Genomic DNA, 17,063 nt, shown 5'->3' on the forward strand with positions numbered 1-17,063 from the left:
CCGTATGTGTTCTGTATGTAAACCACAGGGATGATGTGTGGTGCAGGAAGAGCTATGATTATCCATCCCCTCGCAGTATAGGTGCCACTCAGACTCATTCATTACCACATCTGCTCTCATCCACGCCCGATAAAACGAACCGTCCTTCCTGCTTCAAGGAAAGAGGGATATTTTTGCCTTTTTTTCTTCTTTTTTTTTGCCGATGTGCATATCCGGAGCTACTTCGGGATGGATGAGCAGCTGCGGAGAGGCGATGTCTCACTCAAGGACACTTTGACGGAACACGCAGCTATTGCAGGGCCTTGCCCTTATGGGAGCAGGAGGGCTCGGCTGGTGTAACTACAGGCAGGCCATCATCCAAATATAAAACCAGTCCACCACTGTGATGACACTACGCCCGTGTGGCGTTTGAATGGAATCTGTAAACGAGCACACTCTTGGAGATCACTTGACAGTGATTGCAGACCGCTGAAGGTCTCCAGGGCTGCTTGTTCTGCCAGATGACGGTGACCCCTGACCTCTCCGTGGAGGAGCGTCTGCAGGGATCAAGAGTATCGCTAAAAACCCTGTGGAGAGTCTCCACATTCTGCAGCCTCTATCTGTGTAGCCTGTTGCTCTTTACACTTGAAGGACTGTACCACTGGGTCCTAGAGGTGGGGGTTGGGGGGGTGTGGTGGGGGCGTTAGTTCCTGTAGGGATGAGCCTTGGTGAGGGAGGGGTTGGTGGTGGCGGGGGATCGTGAGGCTGGATCTTAATCTCTCAGCCTTGGCTGCAGCTCGGCCTTAGGATAAACCGACATGTAGGCTTTGGACATTTGGAAAATGCTACTTGGACGTTTGCACATTTTTATTTATGTTTGTTTTGTTCAGAAGTCATTTTGACATTAAGGAGATACCCAACTCTGGTAAGACAACAACTTTGTTTTCCTTCCATGCTGCTGTTCAGATGCATTGTGCCATTTAGTTTAACAGTTTCGTGAGGGAGCGAGGAATCATTTAGGCTGAAAAGATACCTGCGGTGCCATCATTTATTGTTCTCGTTTTATCTGTTACAAAAACATCAAAATGTAGCAGTTATAGATCAGCCATCAACATGTGTGTAACTGAATCCTTTCATCTAAATAGAAATGTTCCAGGCCATGAATAAATTATTATTTGCCAATCTCAAGTCCCCCTGCTACTCTTAAAACAAGATGTTTTTGCAACACATTGTATCATTGGTCACATTTGTCAGCTTTTGTTTGGAGCTGATGCGTAGAGATGTGTAGGAAAGAGGATATTGAATGTACTGTCTCTGTCATCAGGGTCTATTCAGCGTTGCATTTCCCGGTAGCAAAGTTATTGGCATGCAAATATCAAGTGACATTCTTAATAAGGCCCAAAACGGCAACTCCTGCTCCTCAGCTGACCTAGTGACATTACGGGACTCAGAAACATGTTGCTAATAAACATAACCTGACAGGTTAGCGGACAGGTGGTCCCCAGAAATCGTGTTGGATCTTACTTTGACCTCTCGAGGTCACACAATAGCTGAGATTAAAATAAACTCACCGCTGTGACAGTTGAGTTTTACCACCGACATATACAAAGCATGCAGTAGATAGGTAGATCATAGATGTTTTCTTTTGTTGTTTTTAAAGAAACAGTACGTGTGTGTGTAATATCTCTGGCCTCAGTGGCATTCAAACCCCTTTACCTTGCTGTTCTGTGGAACCTTGGTGGTGCAAACTGGAAGAAAGGTGCCAGACATTTTTTGTGCCAGGACAAATGGAAATCATGTTATGCAGCATGTTTTTGTTTTTTTTATCCTTTCAATAACTGTTCAGGTGCATTATTTCCCCATGCATGTATGATAAAGCAAATCAGCTGTCAGGTTCGGATCAAACATTGTAGATGCAGGGAGGGATTTTTCTTTTAAATCAACTCTCTTGGTTGAGTTCCAAGTTTAGTACAAATAAAAACAACGCAATGAAAGCAGATTGAGGGGAAGCAACTAATACAAACTGTGCACGTGTAATGGAGTCACCCAGAGGGGCTGATTAAAACATCTTGTGCAAAACAGATTATAAAAGAAAAAGGGATGGAGATGACAAAATGCAAAGCGTACATACATAATGGAACGCATCTGAGGTTAAAATTGCTTAATTATAACCGTGACAGACAAACAAACAAGTCAAGATTTTAATTATATTATCCTTTTTTTTATAACAGCTTACATCCAAGTCCCTGGATGTGCAAATATCGGTGAAGAAAGTCAATAAATAAACACTTCCCCAACTGTCTGTAACCACTTATGGGAAAGCAGAGCCAGAAACTTGGAGCTGCTCTGTGACCAGCAGAGGAAGCTTGTGGCTGAGTGAATTCCAGGTGACAGGGCGGCGTAAATGATGCTCGAACGGCTTTATCTACTGCGTGTTGATACAGCCATCCTTCCAAAGTCTGCTACCGCAGCATTAATATGCTACTTCACTCGTGGGTAAGTCCCTCTCCGGAGAAAAAGCAACAGAAGCTAACGAAGCAAAGTCGGCAGAGTTTGGCTCAAGCAAACTAATAAATGATTGCGACGGTAGGTCACTTGTGAAATTGAGATAGCTTTTGGTAAATTACACAGTGACCTATCTGCTTCCTGTTAAAACTCAGACTCACATTGATTTTCATGATTCAAAGGAGCTCTTTGACTTTTCAACCCTGGTGGACGCCCCCGGAGGAAGGCAGATCACGACCTATTCAAACTCTGCACAGGCGAAAGATGCTGATTTGACATCTGAATTAATGTGCATGAGTCGGGGGTAAGGGCGGTCGACTTGATACATTCATAAACTCAAACACAGATCAATAGGATAAAAGAGAAGGGTGAGGGAGGGAGACGGGGGGGGGGGAGTACAGGCAGCTGTACTCTGTTATGTAAGCGCCAGCTGTGTGAGTAAAGGCGCTGCAGCAGCAGGATGATGAAAGCAACACCGCTTCCCTCGACCAGAGTGAGCATCCGTCCTCTCACTTTCTCCCCTGAATTGTTCATGTATTATTCAGGTTACTGAAGGAAACAACAAATGAAAAAAACAACAACATGGCATGACGCGCTAAGATGATCTTGCTCAAATCATGGTACTGCAATTCCGCTCATTACTCGCGTCAACAACAGCAAAAATGATCATTGCATGAAACGCCCACTTTGGGATTTCACAAACTACACATCCAAGAGCAGCAGGTACATTTCAGTGCGTCAATCCAGACTCCATAATCCACTGCCAGCCACCTCTATGACTTTCATGATGAAACAATGATGTGAGGCAACGAGGGCCAAATGAAAAAAAAAAAATCTCCACTCTTAATCTGGATTAAATTACAGTGCTCGTCATGTTGGCGCCAAACCAGGACAGACCAACCCAAACCGGCCATCCACTTGTCAGACGATAAGTTCCTGAAGTCTTTCATATATCAAGTGATGCATTGTTAAAAGTACCATATACCAATTAACACACAACTAGTAGTAACCGTGTAACAAGTAACGGCAGGATAACGATTAACACCCATATAACAAGTAATTTCGATATAGCAAGTAATATCCAACAATTAATACATATACAACAAATAATACTCATATAACAAGTAATACGTATATAACATGTAATACCAATGTAACAAGTAATACCCGTAGGTAATAGCTTTATAACAAGTAATACCAAAACAACTAATGCCCATACAACAAGTAATACACATATAACAAGAAATAGTCATATACCAAGTAATACCCATTTAGTTTTACCATTATTCTGTAATTTCCACTGTAAAAGTTACATGCATTACTTTATAGATAGTGCAGTACTACCAGGATGCACTTGAGCAAGAATGTAGTTGTTGCAGGACAAGTAAAAAACTAATGTGAGCATGGAGGTTAAATGAAGGTTTGTGTTACTTTATAGTTTAACAAAGTGACTCATTTCTCATTGTGTGCTCTACTTTTTGCTATGCTGCTTGGTTGTCTGTCACAAAACGTTATATGTCATCTTTCTTTATCTGTAATATACAGAGGAGCCAGCCCCAGGCTGACAGATGCTTGATTTGTAAGAATATGTGCCTCACTTCACTGTGCAAGTCACTTAATCATGACAATGAAGCATGTGACAACCAACTTTCCTAAAACGATAAATAATTTGTGTTACTGTCATCCTGTTGGTGCCCCTAGCCTCTGGTCACTATGAAAATCAAGACAGATCTGAATGTGTCATTGTTGCAGCAGCGCTGTGTGATGGATCAAAATGGCGTCACAGCATCTGAGGGTAGAGGGACAATGAGATTATCTGGTTGTGTGGAAGCACATGCGGCCTGCAAGGGAGACTGGAAGTCCTGAACTGCTCCGTTCTGCCAAATTACACTTTTAATTTCTGTCTAGAATAATAGCCTGTATTCATGTATGACTTTAAGTCCTTTACATGAAGTAATAAATAACCTAACATGGATTGGATTGACAGGATAGGGAACTAAAGCAAAGCAACAAAAAGCTAGACAAAACAGTTAACATAAGCTGTGGGAGTGAAATGAAATACAAAGAAATGTTTTGACCTTCTAAGATTACATGACATATATAGGCAAATCACATACTTCTATAGTTCCAAGGACTTTGTCAAAGAGAGTCAAAGGTCATGATGTACTTCCTTAATGTTTCCACAATATGAATGTTGTTGAGCCATTTGAGACTGTAATTGTGACTTGACTCGGCAGGTCACAGGCCGTCCCAAAGGGCACTGTTGCATGGCAATGTCTCTGCCTTCTACAAGTGCGTTCTCCTTTGCCGTTCTGCTGACAGATAATTTGCAATGTGTGGTGTGCATTGTGTTTTAGGTTCAGCATGCAGCACTGTGCACGTCAAGGAAGGTAAAAATCTTTCAAGGCAGCAATTGAGGCCTTACATTTGAGGCCGAGACTTCCCAGAAGATCGCACAGAATTCCTGCACTAACACCGAGAGCAACTCACAGCTCCTCAGGAGGATTATGCCATTATAGCTGACAACTTGAGCTTCCTTAGAGTACGACGGCGACAAGGCAAAGTCAGTTTGCACCCAGCAGGAACCATGGATGACCCCTATCACAACAACGTGAGCCAGCAGGTGACAGAAGGTGGGGAATACACTTACACCCAGGATGGGGGAGGTCAAGATGGCTACCCCTACCAGGCCGACTACCCTCCGCAGGACGAGGACGCTCGTAGCGACGCCACGGAGGGCGCGGACGATGACGAGCAGATGTACGAGGGGGAGTACCAAGGTGTCCCCCACCCTGACGAGATCAAAGAGGCGCGGCGGGCGGCTCGGATGGAGGCCAGGAGGAAAGCCCGTCAGGCTGTCCAGCAGGAAGAGGAGGAGGACAACCTGCCAGAGCAGTACGAGACCATCATGGAGGACTGCGGCCACGGGCGCTTCCAGTGGATGCTGTTCTTCGTGCTGGGCCTGGCGCTGATGGCCGACGGAGTGGACGGCTTCGTGGTGGGCTTCGTCCTGCCCAGTGCTGAGAAGGACATGTGCATATCCAACTCCGACAAAGGATTGCTGGGTAAGTGACAGCAGAGGGAGGGAAGGTGGAAAAACTGAGGTTTCTACTAAGTGTGTGTGGCAAAAACGTACATGAACCTGGCTTCAGTTTTTCATTCCAAATTTAAATATATAAATTACATATACATTTGGTTTCAATTTGGTTTCTTTGGATAGAATAGGTAAAAAAAAATGTAAGCAAGAAAACTTTGAGATAAGTGCTAACTTAAGCATTCTAACATCTTCACAATGACTATGCTAACTGTGTTTAGCAGGTGTAATGTTTACCATATTCATCATCTTAGTTTAGCGTGTTAGCATGCTAACATTTGCTAAACCCAAAACACACCTGAGGCTGATGTCATTTAGTATGCAGGTATTTAGTTATAAAACAAGGTTTTGATTTGATGATACCGTCTTCAAAGCCATTCAAATTCATCCTGAGGGGAACAGGAATTTGTGTATCAAAGTGCATAGTAATATATGAAATTGTTGTACAGACACTTCACGCAAAGCCACAAATTTCAACTCTCTGATGGCGTAACAGGAAATGCCAGAGGACCGCCTGAGTTGATAGAATTCACCCTCTTTGTACGATAAATGTCTGTACAGCTAGCATGGCTAAAAAACTGGTTTAGCAAACATGTTTCTCCAAACCAGCTAATTACAAGTCTAGCTAATTATAATGATCTGTTGAAGGGTTCCAAATTTTACCTAAAGACGAGAAACCCCATTAGTGAAATGATCTGCTGTTGTGCTTGGCTGAGACAAAATCCTGCATATGTTTGGCTCTTGACGGCACATGGTCGCAGACCACAGACAGAAATATCCCGCAGGCGCTGGTGCAAAGCTTGCAAATACAAAAATTAAGAAAATAGGCAACATTGTGCGTCCTCATAAGAGTTTAGGTCCACCGGATGAGCCTTGGCATTGAACCCTAATGTCCGAAAGTTGACTGGAGGATCACGACACCACATGTTAATTGTTTAAATATGTCAGATACCAGACACAGAAATAAGCGCCTGCTTTCAATATGCTTTGAAAGTTGAATATACTGTGGAGAGAGTTTCCTTTATTTCCTTAGCCTGCCAGCTTTATTCGTTCCCAAATATTATACCACAACAGCAGGGGCGTCGTTAGGCCTATTTTAGGGGGGCTGAAGCCCCCCTAAAATGTTCTTCAGCCCCCCCAAATAATTTGGCATTATTGGCTTAAAAAAAAAAAAAAAACTAGTTTATCCGTTTTTCCTTTACAAGCAGGAAAATTATTTCTCTCTCTTTATTTGAGAAAAGTTCATATTTGTGTTGTCAAATTTCACTATGACCCTGAAATTCTGTCTCTTGTGTTATCATATACTGCATGCAAGCAAAACTACAGAGCAAAATCCCGCTCTTTCTGATTGAACCAATCTATGAACTGTCTGAAACAATGGATATCCACGGCCCCAAATGGGCCCCAAAAAAAATTGCCGCATGCTATGCGCACAAACATGCCACTCCCCTTGGGGCTAAGCCCCCCCTTTCTTTGAATCCTAGAAACGCCCCTGCACAACAGTAAACATGGCAAAAAAATGAATATTAAAATTTGTATGCAGCATAGACCCAACTTACTCGGAAATGTACCCTGAAAGCGTCTGTTCCTCACTTTCTGTGCAGACAACCAAACTGCAAATTAAAGCCCCTCACCTTATTTCCCAGGCCTCGCATGCAGCCAGGCAATGTGGCAGGTTGTGCATAGCTCATTTCGTCTTAACAACAGGCTCCTGGGATGAAGCATTGCGAGAGATTGATGAGGAACCTGGAGGTGATTGTATTCAGCGTGTGTTCCCAGGCTAATATGGAGCATGTTGCAGCAGTCAGAGAGCCTGGCGGCCTGCAGCGCCTGGTGCGGAGCTGTCAGATACGCTTCAGGCCTCTGACAGGCTGTGGTAGCAGGAGGAGGGCCCCGGCGAAAATTAAATCACAGCGTCTGTTTGGGCAGAGCGAGAGGGGAGCGCCGATCATCGGCTGAGAATATGAATTAGATCTGCAGGATGATCCTTTTTTTGATTGTCCCTCATGCTCTGTTCACCAGACTCACCAGAGCAGAAATGTACTTAATCTTAACCTGAGTGTTGGATAGCAGAGAAGACTCCCAACCTTTTGTTGACAAGAGGAGGATAGCCGGTGCACTCGGCCTGCATGGTGGTTTTATTGTTTAATCCATTGGTGTAAACACGAGAGGCTAATAGCGGGAGACACATTGCTGGAGACAAAGAAGGGACAGTTATGGCAGGTTTTAAATCTCAGACTTCATGTGATTTAACCAGTTATCTCAAGGAAATTGTTAAACTTGTAATGTAATAGCAATACAAAATAGCAATGCAGCTAATGCGTATATATGTAATAGAACTGGAACTGCAATTAAATAGATATTTTATGATGCTTTCCCGCTGCTATTCAAGGGTTAATGTAGAATACATTTGGTGATTCGCATTAATTGATTTATTCACATGTCAACCAAACAAGATGTCTCAAGTTCCGTCTTTTTCCTGTTGATCAACTTTGATTTTTTACTGTTTGTAGAGAATTTCTTTGTCCGTTTACACAATGACAGCTTCACTACACTCATGTTAAATTCTCTCTTAAACTGTGCCAATTTATCATTAGTCATTGCATGTCAAGTTCTTCCTTAGTTAGTTGTAACAACTAGCTAGTTTAAAAGGGATTATTTACTAAATTGGGTTATATGATTCAAATTTAAGGAACGTGTAAATCAGTTGCTGTGAAATCTTTAGCGCTGTCTAATGAAGCACTACCCAAAAGGAGCAACGACGTACTGACAATGAAACAGGGGAAACACAGACTGAATACACATCGAGAGCAGAATCGCAAAGGCGGTAAAAACACACAAAGGCAGGAAGTAAAACCAAACATGACACAAAAGGTGAATCTATCAAAATAAAACAGGAAACAAGAACAGGACCATGACAGGCTGTACATATTACCAGCTATAACAACTCTCTAGATAAGAAGTAGTTTCTGCAGTGCAGCCTGGTATGTTATATAGGCTAAGTCTGAATTTGCGAACAGCTGCTTCCAACAATTTTAACTTTCATTCACTGGATACAAATTCAATCAATCCTGTAAAGTTTTGATTGTAGAAATGGAGCTAATACTGCAACATCAGTAATGAGTTTAATTTCTCATAACAAAGTCATCTGCACACTGAAAATGCTCATCTGTTGAATTATGTACACAGGGTTCACATTTCTTTAGTCTGAACATATTGTATACTTGGAAAATGCATGCCGTCCAGGTGTCTGCAGGATAATTGCCTCTGCATCTAGATGTGTGATGTGCACTTACAGTGCTTTCACTTTTTATGCTGTAACAGAAAAGGGAAAATTGGTCTTTGCCCTCCAGGGATTCCGTGTCTCCGCTGTGCTCAACAGACAGATAGCTTGTTACTGCGGGTGTTGATCCTCGGCCTCCACCTGAAGGACGGACCGTCCAATCACAAGGCCATTCCTGTCACCCGGCCCATGTGCCTACATAAGGCATACATATTGCCCTCAGCAACAACTTGGCCAAGATATTAGTTGACATGTTAGCCCTGACTCTTCGTCTCCCGGTGCCCTCAGCAAAGTCTCTTGTTGAATGATTTAGGGGGATGTGCAGCGCGGCGTGTGGAAGCGCCGAAGCGTTCGGATGGCCTCGTAATCCACAGGGGAAGGTGCACACTACGGCTCCACGTGCCGTTAAGCTGCTTAGTCCCACTGTAATTAGGGCTGTGTAGTAAAACACACAGAGCAGGCAGGAGGTATGGGTCTGGAGGGTTAAACAACACGGCAAGGTGGACGGCCCAGGTTGTAGGTTAGAGCATAATACTCTCCCTAGAGACATTAATAAACAGGAAGCAATGATTGTTATCTCTAATGTTCGGCACAGTCGGTAACCGTTGCAACAAAAATCTAATGACAGAGTAGACCTCCTGTGTGGTGCATGCTGGGATATGCTCCAGGTCGCTGTGACTAAGAAATAACATAAAATAAAATGCGACAGAACGAATTTTGCCTTGTTAAAGCGTGTAATCAAAGTAACAATAACATGTCAAACTTTAAAAGGAGAATATATATATATATATATATATATATATATATATATATATATATGGACGGTGAATATTGTGGAAGTGATGCACTAAAAAATGATTATGACCTTTATTGCTCAATCAAAAATCTTGAGAGCTTCATTATCAGTCTTATTTACGTTTTCTTTGTTGATCAGAGCGTGCATGTGTGAGGATGCTTCACACTGAATCACGGTGCAAAGTGTGATGAATTCCCGCTTGCTCTGTGTTCATTCGAGGGTGAAGAGAGCCCCCTTGTGGAGATCATGGCTCTTTTTTTTTAATAACAGATCTACCACAGTTTTTCCTCCCAGTGATGTTTGTGTGTTTGCATATGTGTGCAAGTACATACAGTATTAATGCAGAGCCTGCAGAGCCAAACACTGTGTGTTTCAATGACATCCAGTGTGCATTAAGGGAGTAAAACATGCATATTGACCTTTAAGTGTAAAGGTCAAATGGGGTTTTGTATTTGTGTGTGTGTTCCCAGGTCTTCTGGTGTACGTGGCCATGATGGTGGGGGCGCTGGTGTGGGGGGGTCTATCTGACAAGATGGGGAGGAGGAAGTGTCTGATCTACGTCCTGACCATCGACCTGGTCTTCTCCTTCCTGTCCTGCTTCGCTCAGAGCTACGGCTTCTTCCTCTTCTTCCGGTTCTGCTCCGGCTTTGGGTGAGACGCGTTTACTTCTGTATGGATGTTCACACTCACATTTGCCTGAGAGTCAGACGCCTCGACTGGCTTTTTATAATCACTGACCTTTGCCATCATTAATCTTTTTTAGTGGAAAAGTCTGTAACATTTCAGTTTTTTTTGGCGGGAAAAAACGAATTCCCCCCCTTGTATTTGACGGCGTCTGTTCCAAAATAAGACACTTGGCATTTAAGGGGGGATGAGTGATGGGAAGCACTTCCATTAAACCAAACTGGGGCCCTTTGAGAACAGCCAGAGGTAGAGAGAGGACGTAAATCAGGAACACCAGTCGATAAAATTGTCAGTTTATTTTCTTCGTTAATAAAGCACATTTACATTATACGTTTACTCCATATGTTTACTCCATTAGAGCATTTCTTTCTTACACCAATTAAAACGAGTGAACAATGCTCTTTGCTTGTTTTTCATTTGCGTTTTATCGCTGACTTTCTGCTGTCGCCAGCACCTTGGGGTGGAGCTTCTTTTTTTTTTCCTACACATTTCTATCGATAATGAGTGAGTGACGCCTGAGTGGACCCGGACCTGCAATACTGATGTTTGAGCTTTTTGCAAAGCTGACGTAACCAGAATAAAACAGTCCTCTGTTGCTGATGATGAGCCCCGTGTTAGTCAAGACACAAGGAGCAAGCAGACTCAAGTGAAAGTCAATGGTTATCTTGATGTTGAACGTACTGTATCAATATTGCTAAGAGTTTGTTGCACATTGCTGTTGAGTCTTTTAAATGTAATATTTAACGTTTCCGGCATTAAAAATGTAATTCCATGCACCTCCAATGTGTGGGGTTGGAGTCAGAGACAGATGTCTCAAAGTCTGGACAAATAAATAAAAATATCTAAAGTATGTAGCTAGACATCCATAGTAAGTGTGTTTTGTGTAATTTGGGGGAATCAACCTTTTTTAAAAAGATACTTGCAGTAAAGTCATCAGAATGAATGAACTCACAATCACTAATAGAAATCCCAGCAAATCATCCTCCAATTCCTCAGAGAATGATGGACAAACATCAAGGTGTTTATTGAGGGAGACCATTTTCTCAGGCGTCTTGCGATTCCTCCCCCAGAATCGGCGGCTCCATCCCGATAGTGTACACCTACTATGCCGAGTTCCTGCAGATGGATAAACGCGGGGAGCACCTGAGCTGGCTCTGCATGTTCTGGATGCTGGGAGGCCTGTACGCCTCCTTCACCGCCTGGGGAATCATCCCTCACTATGGTAACGAACGCACGCGCTGACTCAACACAACCAGACACACACATGGATGAGACTCACGTTTGAATTTGACTTCACTGGAGGTGCATTTAGTTGTTTGACAATTTTTTTCTTCTCAGTCTCCACGAACGACAGGGATGGGTCTAAATGAATTGTTGTGCTTGAGCCTCATCTAGAGAATTTCCCCCAGGAAAATAAATATGAATAACTCACGCTAAAATAAGTCAAAATTATGCCACCATCAGGAAATGAAAATAATTCTATTGGAATCCAACTGGTTGTCACAGTTTTTAAATCCATTCAATGTTTTCAAATGCAACAACTCATGGCAAAATGGATTCATCGGTGCATAAAAATAGATTTTGTATAAACCAAAGGTGTGTTAAATATAACATGCTCTTTGCTGGATGATTTTCCAGGCTGGGGCTTCGCCATCGGCTCAGAGTTCCAGATCCACAGTTGGAGGTTATTCATCCTGGTGTGCCTCTTCCCTGCGCTGGCTGCACTCGTCGGAGTCGTCTTCATGCCGGAGAGCCCACGTTTCCTCCTGGAGGTCAGATTCAATGTCGCCAGATAAAAACAAGATTAAAATATGTGGTTTTATTGTCTGCAAAGCATTTTTTTTAAAAACACATTTATCTGCACTGCTAATACGGGATGGATTAAGAATCTTAAGATTGATAATATTCATTATGTCAGTGTCCAATATTAAACGTCAAACTGTGATTGGCTAAGAATGTTGAGTCATCATTGGCCACCACTGCAACATCCCACTGCTGTGCAAAGGTAGCGAAAGGCTGCTAAGGCGCCACCAGAACACCACCCACCCCTGCTTTCTCACCCACGTTCATTGTCAGCCCTTTAACCACATGTGGTATTGTGTTTGCATGTTACAGCAGGGCCGCTCCAACATATCACACACCCACCAAATTATCACACGCCCCCCCTATCTGATAAGAGGCAGACATCATGGGAACATTGTTGCTCAGCTGCATCTGGGAAATAAACGTGTCGGAAACCCTGAGAGGATTGATGCGTTCGTATGTCTGTGTGTGTGTTTTTTTTTCCAAGAGTGCCCGACATGATGAGGCGTGGATGATCCTGCGTCAAGTTCACGACACCAACTGGAAGGCCAAGGGGGAGCCAGAGAGAGTGTTCACTGTGAGTGCCGTTTTCGCTCAGCAATCAGTTATCAGATTTTGCAGTTCGTTAACGACATAAATGCACATGATATCAGTCGTCAAAAATGACATAAATGATGGCATTCAAATGTAAGCAACGATATGGAGCCAGACCGATAGTGGATTTTTAAAGGCCGATATGACAATAATAGTTTAGAGCAAGAAAAAGCTGACCCACAGTCAAATTTCAAATTGGCAGTAACATTTTCTAATCAAAATCTGTCTTTGCTGTCAGATAAAAACAGTTCGCTTTCAGAAAGCTATTTCATCAGACTACACAGGTGGAACTCTTCAAGCCAGGTGAGCACAGGTGGAAATATAAAAATGAATGACTGCTGAATTCCACTTAGCTGCTTCGGTTTCAGGGTCTTGTTATTGTGCATTGTGTCACATGCTGTGTGATTTGTATACACACACAAAAAAAGACTAAGTAGCAATAAGCTCCACTTCTGGCTTATTATCAGGTGACCGAATGGCCTACACATGTTCTAATATCAGTGAGAATGTAACGCAGATGTCCTAATAAAGACAAATTACATTTTAAGAAAAGAAATGTCAATGTGTCCTTCTTTCTTTCCTAAATAAAAATGTTCAGGTTTTTGTGAAATCCTTGTTTAAAAATCTTTATATTAAATGATGATGAAATCTGAATTTCCGTTGGGACACAATCGGGAAATGAATATGAAGTTATTGTCTTTAATATGTTCAAACTCCTCTCTCTTTGTGAAGGCGACCAACATTAAGACACCGGAAACCCAGGAGGACGACTTCATAGAGATCCAGAGTGACACCGGGACGGCCTTCCAGCGCTGGACCGTCAGACACATGACCATGTTGCAACAGGTCTGCGGATCACTGCTACGCTAAAATGCTAAGATAGAAAAGAATACGAAGAATTGAACAAAAACACGTTGCATTTGTTTTCCAGCTGACCTTACCATGTTTTTTTTTTATTATCTGTTCCTCTTTTAGGTGATGGCTAACATCATGTCCCTATCAGCCCCAGAGCTCAGACTGCAAGGCCTCTTCCTGTTTATTGTCTGGTTCTGCTTGGCTTTCAGGTAGAAACAATTCTATGTAGCCTGTAGGCAGAGCTATCTTAAGAGAGAAAAAATGTCGCTGTTAATGTTACTAAATCACACAAAAAAAAGTTTTAATGCACTCGGGTTTGTATGTTTCTGTGTATCAGCTACCACGGGCTGGGAGTGTGGTTTCCGGACATGATCAAATACATGCAGTACGAGGAGTACGAGTCCAAGGTCAAAGTGTTCCACCGAGAACGGGTCGAACGCTTCCACTTCAACTTCTCCCTGGTCAACCAGATCCACCGTGAGGGAGAGTACATCCATGACAAGTAGGTTTCCTTGACACTGCCCCTCACATATACTGTATGTATATACTATATACATATATTACTGTTGTTTATACTGCTGCTTAATGAGTTTCATCTCCTTTCATTTAGGTTTGCAAACATTGAGATAAAGTCTGTCAAGTTCGAGGATTCTCTGTTTGAAAACTGCTACTTTGAGGATGTCAAGTCAACCAACACCTTCTTTGAGAATTGCACCATCAAAAACACTGTCTTCTATAACACAGGTATCATACAAAAATGACTATATAATAATAATGATTGTAATAAAAAATGTAAAGAACTTTTACACCGCTGGGTCCTTAAAATTTCAATAAAAGGGCTCAATAAACTCAACTAATTAGTGGTGTAAAATATTAAAACACTAATGCCACCCTAGAACGTCTCATCTCATTTGCAATATGGTCATCGTCGAGCACAGAGAGGAGAAAACCTCTGTTTACAGCCTAATGTAATCCCGGTGATCTCTGCAGACCTCTGGCAGGAGAAGTTCAAAGGCTGTCGAATGGAGAACACCACCTTCCTCCACCCTAAAAAGGGCTGCCATCTGAACTTCCAGGAGGAGAACGACATCGTCATCTACATGGTCAGCTTCCTGGGCAGTTTGGCTGTGTTGCCTGGCAACATCATCTCCGCACTGTTCATGGACAAGATAGGAAGAATCAGAATAATAGGTGGGATCAGCAGCAAGTGTCACAGCATTGGTAAAGTAAGGTGGGACTTTATTATGGTTTCGTCATCATCCATCTGTCTTTCCAGGTGGTTCTATGTTGGTGTCAGCTGCCTGCACTTTTCTGTTGCTGCTAAGTTTCAGTCAAGGAGCTGTAATATGTTGGCAGTGTCTCTTCTATGGCACCAGTGTGGCGGCCTGGAATGGATTAGAGGTCATTTCTGTGGAACTCTACCCCTCCTCGAAAAGGTACAGTCCAACTATCCCTCTCTACCATCACACTGTTCATCTCTACCCCTTCTCTGTAAAGTTTGTTCCGATAGCTGTTCGCTAAACGCCTCACCCGTAGAAAAAGAATAGGAGTAGAACAGACATTGAAATTATTTCCATGGTCATCTGACTAGTACAGAAGACTATCGAGATTGTTGTTGTGGTGACAACACAAGTCAGTGGAACCGTTAAATGTTGTCGCATGCTCGCCGGGAAGAGATCGGACGCAGCTCCAGTAGCAATGGGCTTTTCTGTGCTGTGTCAAGAGCGTATGGATGACACATTTAAGTTATTGAATTTTACTGATTTACTCTCTCCAACACAAAGAGGTAGTATCAACTAATAAGCTAATGCTAGTTTACTAATTTAACCTGATCTGCTAGGGACAGAATGTTTTTCATCTAAATCGCCTGTTGACTTTTGTATTAGAAGCTACATGCCAATTTAACCTCTGCCCTAAAAAGTATTGTCCAACAAAGCAACCAAAGGTTCAGGACAATCTGGCCTCCCAGTTTAGAATTTAAACTGTGGACCAACAAGGGAGCCGGACCACACCCATTTACACCCTTGGCCAGATTTGGTGTTGCGGCTGATCGGATCCCATCTGATTCCAAGATGATGTCTAGCCCAACAGTATATCATTTTTATTCAGATAGCAATTGCCTCACCAAGAAAAAACATACTTGCACTGTCACAACCAAATTCAATTAATTGCCGGCCACGTAATCTTCATCTGTCTTTGTGACCCTGCAGAGGGACAGCATTCGGTATCCTGAATGGGATCTGTAAGTTCGCTGCCATCCTTGCCAGCTTCATCTTTGCAGCCTTCATCGGCATCACGAAGATCATCCCCATCATCCTGGCCTTCATCGCTCTCGTCTGCGGAGGTCTGGTAGCTCTCAAGCTGCCCGAAACCCGGGAGAAAATCCTCTCCTGAACAGCCAAACTCCTGCAGACCTCCGGACCTCCACCACTGTGTAGCTATGGGGAAAGCTGAGTGTCAGCTTAAACTTAAATGGAAAGACAAGGAAGAACGTCCACGCTGCGCTAACTGTGTTTCTGAGTTATGATTTAAATGTTTTTGTCTGGTTGCCTACGTGAACCTGTGGTTGCTTTCTATTCCCTCTGTGAGCTCCTCAGGCTGCCCAGCATTTCTGTCACGTCATGTAAAACTTGTGATTATCATTTCCTTTTAATCATTTCCTGAACTGTCACACACACACACACACACACACACACACACACACACACACACACACAGTGTAGCAACATTTGTTTTCTTTGAGGTTTGTGGAAAAGAAAAATTAATATGAGATGAAAATATGTCTGTACTTGAAAGGTGAAGTAGTTCATGTTACCATGTTGTGCTTTGATTTCATTCCCCGCTGGAGAAGGAAAAAAAGGAAAGAGAGAGGACTTATAGTCATAATTTGAATCCCGATGTATTGATGCCGAGGCTCAGCAGCAATATTACTGCTGGCGTTGTTATTTGGAGAAAACACCTCTTTCGTTCACCCATTCTTTATTTATTCTGCACTGTCCTGTGGTGTACAGTCTTCTCCAGTGCACATGTAGTTGCTTGGTCTGATCTCTCTAGACATAAACCGGGATTGACCATTTTATTAAATGTAGGCGTTCATTTCTCCCAGCTGATCCAAATCCAACCACATTCTCCTCCTGTTTGGCGTCCTGTCCCCGACTGAGGCGTTGTGTCTGTTCTTAACTGTAGCGCTGTGTTCTGTAGGTGGTGATAGTAACGTAGAATCAGAGTCTCATCTGTCACATCTTGCCATGACAACGTGTACGGAATTTGTTTATTGATTTATTGATACAAAACTGTGAGATAACATGTTTTGATAAGATGCTCTCATTTTCATGTTCTGATGATGAACAGTTTTGCTGCATTTCTGACATGTGTCAAGATTTCTAAGGACCATGTTACTTTTTTTTTGATGGCATGGCTGAGCTATGTGTGTGTGTGTGTGTGTGTGTGTGTGTGTGTGTGTGTGTGTG

At 42.8% G+C, this 17,063-nt stretch overlaps 1 protein-coding gene across 1 annotated transcript; it reads left to right on the forward strand.

The window, feature by feature from the left end:
• The first annotated feature begins 776 nt into the window (after positions 1-776).
• Positions 777-17,007, forward strand: sv2ba (synaptic vesicle glycoprotein 2Ba). Its single transcript, XM_031848622.1, has 13 exons — positions 777-904; positions 4,842-5,549; positions 10,128-10,308; positions 11,412-11,563; positions 11,980-12,113; positions 12,632-12,721; positions 13,471-13,584; positions 13,714-13,802; positions 13,931-14,095; positions 14,204-14,337; positions 14,584-14,784; positions 14,870-15,029; positions 15,804-17,007. Exons 2-13 carry the CDS (start codon positions 5,072-5,074, stop codon positions 15,985-15,987), a joined length of 2,082 nt encoding a protein of 693 aa, XP_031704482.1. The 5' UTR covers positions 777-904; positions 4,842-5,071; the 3' UTR covers positions 15,988-17,007.
• The last annotated feature ends 56 nt before the right edge of the window (positions 17,008-17,063 follow it).

This window comes from Anarrhichthys ocellatus, unplaced genomic scaffold (genome assembly GCF_004355925.1).
Source record: "Anarrhichthys ocellatus isolate YVR2014 unplaced genomic scaffold, GSC_Weel_1.0 scaffold8, whole genome shotgun sequence".
NCBI classification, from domain to species: domain Eukaryota; kingdom Metazoa; phylum Chordata; class Actinopteri; order Perciformes; family Anarhichadidae; genus Anarrhichthys; species Anarrhichthys ocellatus.

Coding starts and splice junctions, on each gene's coding strand:
- sv2ba (XM_031848622.1), top strand. CDS start 5,072: ATGGATGACCCCTATCACAACAACGTGAGCCAGCAGGTGACAGAAGGT. Junction 10,309..11,411: donor CGGTTCTGCTCCGGCTTTGG/GTGAGACGCGTT, acceptor TTCCTCCCCCAG/AATCGGCGGCTCCATCCCGA. Junction 15,030..15,803: donor CTCTACCCCTCCTCGAAAAG/GTACAGTCCAAC, acceptor GTGACCCTGCAG/AGGGACAGCATTCGGTATCC.